This window comes from Brassica oleracea, chromosome C2, assembly GCF_000695525.1.
Source record: "Brassica oleracea var. oleracea cultivar TO1000 chromosome C2, BOL, whole genome shotgun sequence".
NCBI lineage: Eukaryota > Viridiplantae > Streptophyta > Magnoliopsida > Brassicales > Brassicaceae > Brassica > Brassica oleracea.
In genome coordinates, this window is record NC_027749.1 from 48,602,684 (window position 1) to 48,608,987 (window position 6,304).

Below are 6,304 nucleotides of genomic sequence, written 5' to 3' on the forward strand. Positions count from 1 at the left end.
TGAATTGATATATTTAATTATTGCACCCTTAAATAATATTTTATTAAGACATTAGAGAACTATGTTTTGAGTTGTTTTGTCAAAATTATACAAAAATCTTTGATTTTTTATATTTGTCACGAAAATTTATATGTTAAACTTACTTTTACAAAATTCTTGACTTTGTCACGAAAACAAAAATCTATTTCTTTGTGGTATATGTCAATGTTCTCACACTTTCAAAGAATATATTAGCTTAGTCACTTACTTATTTTTTTTTACAAAACAATGTATTGGAGTCTTGAAAGTTGAATCCATATTATTGTAAATGTACATAAGAGTGTGATTACATATTTAGTGAATTTTGTATATGTGTCCAAGAAAGTCTCAATGGCTTAGTGGTATCTCTCATATATTCATGTCATTCTAATCCGGGTTCGATCCTTTCCTTTGCATTGGTTTTTCATTTTTTACGAAAAAATAAATAAGATGACGTGGCAACTTCGGACTCTCTGATTGGACGATTTTTTGTGCCTACGTGGACACTCTAAGAGGAGCTTATATCTTCCTTTTAGTATAGTGTAGATCACAATTACACTAAGAAACCTATCTAAGAGACATCATTAATCCTGCTCTTATGTCATCCTTAGTTACAAAATTATAGATGAAGGGTGACAGACTTTAACAATTTATAATTAAAGGAACTAAAACATATAATTAAGGGTTTATTATGATTCAAAAATAGTCGAAGAGTTTTATCACTACCAAAAGTTTAGAATTAGTCAGAATTTTCAAAAGTTAACCTGTTGGTCCAATAGCCCTTAGAAGAACTGAGAATTGGTCACGTTAGCGCGTATGTTTTCACTTTCATCATTTACCCAAAGCTGTACCGAATTGACTTGTGTATATATCTTTGTATCAGCTACTTAGCGAAAATTCAAAACACGCATGCTGTTTTTGACGAAATCAATGTTCCGTAAATGGTCAAGGTATATTAAATTTTCAAGATCTGCAAAATGTATCTTACTATCTGTGCAAAAAACAATCTCTAAAAATGTCTCTTAACAAGCCGTTCTCAATCCTCTGTTTTGTCCTAGCCGTTAGCTTCGGCTACGTGTCTACAGAACCAAGATGTGGGGATTCACTGTTTTTCAGACCAAACGATGCTTATGATACAAACCGTCGTGCTGTTCACTCAACTCTTGCTTCCAATGTTCGTTCTCGAAACGGCTTCTACAACGTGTCGGTTGGTGACGGCCCTGGAAGAATTTTTGTCTTAGGCCTCTGTATCCCAGGGACTGATCCAGTTGTCTGTTCCGAGTGTATCCAACTCGCATTCGATGGTTTACTAGAAAGTTGTCCGAACCAGACTGACTCATGGGAGTGGAGAGGCGACAAGACTCTCTGTTTCGTTCGTTATTCGAACTATTCATTTTTCAACCAGATTCAATTAGAGCCTACACAGGGCCTATATAATTCTGTAAGGTTCCAGGGGAACCTTACAACTTATAGCAGAACATGGGATGCGTTCATGGATTTTATGATCACTCGCGTCGGCCAATCTCGGTACGTGAGCGATAAATCCGCTCAGATAGGCTCTGATAGTATATACGTGCTAATGCAGTGTATTCCGGGGATATCCTCTGAGGAATGTGAAGCCTGTATTCAAGCAAGCGTAGATATGTACCAGAGTTGCTGCAATGAGCACATAGGTGGAACCGTTGGCAAACCTGTCTGCTTTTTCCGGTGGGAGGGTTATAAATATCTTGGTGCCTTTGGTGACACGCCATCATCGCTACCTCCTCAACTCGTGCCGCTTCCTCCTTCTGCTCCAGATGGGAAAACGATTTCTACAGGAGCTATTGTGGCGATTGTTGTTTCCGTTGTTTTTTCTGGAGTGCTGCTTGTTTCAGGATTAGTGTTTTGGAAGAGAAGACACTCATATAAAACACTAAAGCCACAAAGTAAGTTGCTTTTGGATGCTTCGACCTCAGCTTTCGGCTAGTAGTTTCGGTTTATATTGTTTTATTTGACTGCTAGATCTTAAGAGTTGCTTCTTCTTTCCTGTCTCTGTTGTTGCCTAGCTTATTTTTCCGCTACTTGTTTCTGTCGAAAACTCTGAAAATTAGTATAAAATCTTAACATTTTTATCAAAAAAATAAAAATTACCACTGTCGCAATGCTTTTGGACTTTGATGACAACATGCTCATACATATGTTATTGCAGCTCATGATGACATGACAACTCCACAGTCTCTGCAATTTGATTTTACCACAATTCAAGCTGCAACAGATAACTTTTCAGCGAATAACAAGCTAGGTGAAGGGGGATTTGGTGCTGTGTACAAGGTATATATATGAACTCTACATATACCTATGACTACTTGATTAGTCATGAAATCTGAGAAGCTTTCCATAAGTATCTTTGTAGGGAAAGTTAGCAGATGAAACAGTAATTGCAGTGAAGCGGCTATCAAGAAATTCAGGACAAGGTACGCAAGAGTTCAAGAACGAGGTTGTAATTGTGGCCAAGCTTCAACACAAGAATCTTGTTAGGCTTCTAGGGTTTTGCGTGGAAGGAGATGAACAAATACTTGTCTACGAGTTTGTTCCCAACAAGAGCCTTGATTATTTCCTCTTTGGTATTAAAGAAGAACACTTTAGTTTATGCTCTTCATTGAAATTTTTTTCTTAAAATCTTAGTCTAATGCAGACCCAACAAACAAGAGTCAGCTAGATTGGAAAAGACGGTACAACATCATCGGAGGGATTACGCGAGGGCTTCTCTATCTTCATCAAGACTCAAGGCTCACAATTATACATCGTGACATCAAAGCAAGTAATATACTTTTAGATTCAGATATGAACCCTAAAATAGCGGATTTTGGAATGGCTAGGAATTTCAGAGTGGACCAAACTGAAGACAAGACAGGCAGAGTGGTTGGAACGTTGTTAGTATTTACTATTCTCCTTATTTATTGTTTGATGAACCCTTTGTTGTTTTTCTATGACATTAACAGTATTATTTGTATATTTGCAGTGGTTATATGCCTCCAGAATATATGACGCATGGCCAATTTTCTACCAAGTCTGATGTTTATAGCTTTGGAGTATTGATTCTGGAGATTGTTTGTGGAAAGAAAAATAGCAGCTTCTATCAGATGGATGATTCTGGTGGCAATTTGGTTACACATGTGTGGAAATATCATTTTTTAACTCCATTTTAATTGTGATCAAGGCTGCATACGAGTTTTGTTTTTGTTTTTGTTTTTGCAGGCTTGTAGGCTTTGGAACAATGATTCCCCCTTAGAACTCCTTGATCCCGCTATTAGGGATACGTATGAGATGGTTGAAGTCACTAGATGCATCCATATCGGACTTTTATGTGTTCAAGAGAACCCTACAGCTCGACCAGAAATGTCAACAATCTTTCAGATGCTTACCAATAGCTCTATCGTTCTACCTGTGCCTCGACCACCTGGATTTTTTTTGAGGAACAGATCCAATTTAGACCCCTTAACCTATGGATACGAGCCGGGGCAATCCAGCAGCAAGTCTATTCCTTGTTCTGTAGACAGTGCTTCAATCACTTCTGTTACTCCTCGTTGAAATTTTTAATATGTACCACACAGATTGATCCGTGCACCCGTGCATATATTAGTTTTTACATTTTTATAAATATGAGTTATAATATCCCCCTATACATTAAAAGAGAAGTCACTTTAGTGATTTCTGATGACATGGCAATCATATAGAGCTTCTCAGGAAAATTCTTATAATTCTATTGGTTGATTTTTTTTAGAATTTTCTTTTTCTTTTTTTTATTCAATCGCGTACAAGAAGTGGAAAACGCCGTCGTATTTTTTAGAATTTTTTTTTATTCAATCGCGTATCAATTAAAGGGAGATATGGTTTGAAACCGATGAAGACGTTCCGAGCAGATGAGTTTGCTTCTCGACACTCTGAAGACTCAATCAGATCCATGGCGGCAAGAAGTGACGAGAAGATGAGTTTCCTTCTCCCCACCATCGATCAGATCGACGAGGTGAAGTTTGTCGATACTCTCGGAATATACAGAGTTTTTGGTTTCTCTAATTGGATTCGATAGCGATTATCGTCAGCTGAGATTGACTCGAGAATTCGATAGCGATTATCGTCAGCTATGACTAGAAACTACGATCTGCTTATTAACATTTTGATTCTTGGTATCTAATTGAGTGATTAACCTGCAGAGATCGAAAGGTTGAAGAAGCTACATACATAATCGTTAGACAACTTCGTTGACCAGGTATTATTAACTTTTGAAGTTTTTCTAGCTATCTGTTTCTTGCTGTTGAGTTATTGATTCTCTTAAACTGGTTTAACATTCAGCTTGAGCATCGAACTAATTGCCACGTGAAGTGAAGTATTTCGCGGACTGTCTCCTGATGGAACAAGAAGAGAAAACTGACATTTACAACAAACTTGGATTCGACTTCAGTCTCTGAAGAAGGAATGTAAGATTCTCTTCTCCTTACTAACTCAACAAGCATTTAGGCAGTGATAGATTGGTTTGTGATTCAGTCTGTGGGAAATTACTGAGACTTTCAAGTTTGGTTTTCGGTTTTATTAGCAAGATTAAGAGCTTCACATTACTTATTTAGTCAGTCTGTTGCAAACCTAATTGCAGTTCCCTTTATATTCTTTGCACTGGTTATAAATAGCCAGGCGCTTGAAGATTCTGTATGTAGCTTTGGTTCCCACATTTTCACTAGCTGAGATGAAGCTGAGCATGAGGTAATATTTGGGTCCTATCTTTTTAATTAGCTTTAATTATATTAGGAGAGAAAATATGTCTTTAGCTTATTTAGAAAAGCCCAAAACCATTGTCGATTTAGTTAAGCCCATATATATAGATATGGGGATAATAATTAGATATTTAGTTTAGACTTGCGCAAGATTGTTAACTAATACAAATATTAATAACTTTCCTTATTATTCAAACGGTAAACTTGCGCCGGTTGATATCATATTTATTACATAACTTGCGCAAGTTAAAATCATATCATCTGCAAATCACTTTTTGACAATACACATTTAATATCTTTCTTTAAACGATTTCATTATTTATTAGAGGTCATTAATTTGAGAAATAAATCGACTTTATATATATAGGAGACACCCAAGGTCTTAAAATACAAACATTCTGCTCTTACAAGAACAATGGCAATGGTGCGAACCTCCAAAAACATTGTTTCTTATGTTAGAGAATTAAAACCCCGTAAAAATACGTCGTGTATTGAAGTTAGGATTGTTCGCTTGTGGCGAAACTATAACAAAAAAATCGGGAAACACCATTGAAATGGTTTTTGTTGATAAAGAAGTAAGTATAAATCACACAAATGCATTTTTTTGGAGGCAAACCCCGTAAAGATACGTCGCGTATTGAAGTTAGGATTGTTCGCTTGTGGAGAAACTATAACAAAGAATCAGGAAACACCATTGAAATGGTTTTTGTTGATAAAGAAGTAAGTATAAATCACACAAATGCATTTTTTTGAAGGAATGGTTTATTATTCATTTCGAGATACACTTATTCTGTGTTTATAAAACTCTTATCATTTATAGAGTACTGACGCTTAACTTTAATATGAACAGTCAGGGGACAAGAATTCATGCTTCAGTTTGTGAACAACTCATCAAAAAATTTGATGACAAGCTACACGAGGGAGATGCGATTGTATTTTCTTTATCTTTTCCTTAATTTGCTAACTAAACATCTATAATCTGTATTTTAACTTAAGTTTATATTATACAGTAATGTGAAAATGATGTGTACTCTGTGGGGTTGTTATTCTAAACAAGTATACGATTACAGTATGAGTAACATGTCCACGATGATTATTTGTGTTATCAGGTTCTGTTCTGTTAAAGAGTGGAAAGGTATATAATGTTGTTTCTATTTGTGTAAAATTATTACTCGCATAAGATATTAATAAGATCAAAATAATTTGTAGGTGCTTACTCCATATCTAGCGGGTATAATTCAACCCATATTTTGCTCAACCCAACTCTTGAATTTATTGAGGAGTTCAAAGCAAGGTACGTCTCCAGCTTCTTACGTTCCACAACTAGATCTTTTTTTTTTAATTTGTGAACGTCATTTTTAACTGAAACGTTTTTAAATTATGTGTGATTACTTGATTTGGCAGTCTCCCTATTGATTCACTTGCTCTTACAAACAATGATAGTAGCCAATGGTCTGTTGGTACTGCTACATCTATTCGTGCCAGGTTTTTTGTTCTTAATGAGAAGCTAACCATAAGAGAGATCATTGATAGTACTC

The 6,304-nt window shown here is 35.9% G+C and overlaps 1 protein-coding gene across 1 annotated transcript; it reads left to right on the forward strand.

The window, feature by feature from the left end:
- Positions 1-977: 977 nt before the first annotated feature.
- On the forward strand, positions 978-3,608 carry LOC106325132 (putative cysteine-rich receptor-like protein kinase 31). Its single transcript, XM_013763157.1, has 6 exons — positions 978-1,943; positions 2,207-2,328; positions 2,411-2,621; positions 2,693-2,930; positions 3,020-3,173; positions 3,256-3,608. Exons 1-6 carry the CDS (start codon positions 1,034-1,036, stop codon positions 3,586-3,588), a joined length of 1,968 nt encoding a protein of 655 aa, XP_013618611.1. The 5' UTR covers positions 978-1,033; the 3' UTR covers positions 3,589-3,608.
- The last annotated feature ends 2,696 nt before the right edge of the window (positions 3,609-6,304 follow it).

Bases quoted from the DNA above. Each gene is read 5' to 3' on its own strand.
- LOC106325132 (XM_013763157.1), top strand. From the start codon at position 1,034: ATGTCTCTTAACAAGCCGTTCTCAATCCTCTGTTTTGTCCTAGCCGTT. The intron at 2,329-2,410 runs GTATATATATGA...GTATCTTTGTAG, and splicing joins GATTTGGTGCTGTGTACAAG to GGAAAGTTAGCAGATGAAAC. The intron at 2,622-2,692 runs GTATTAAAGAAG...AGTCTAATGCAG, and splicing joins CCTTGATTATTTCCTCTTTG to ACCCAACAAACAAGAGTCAG.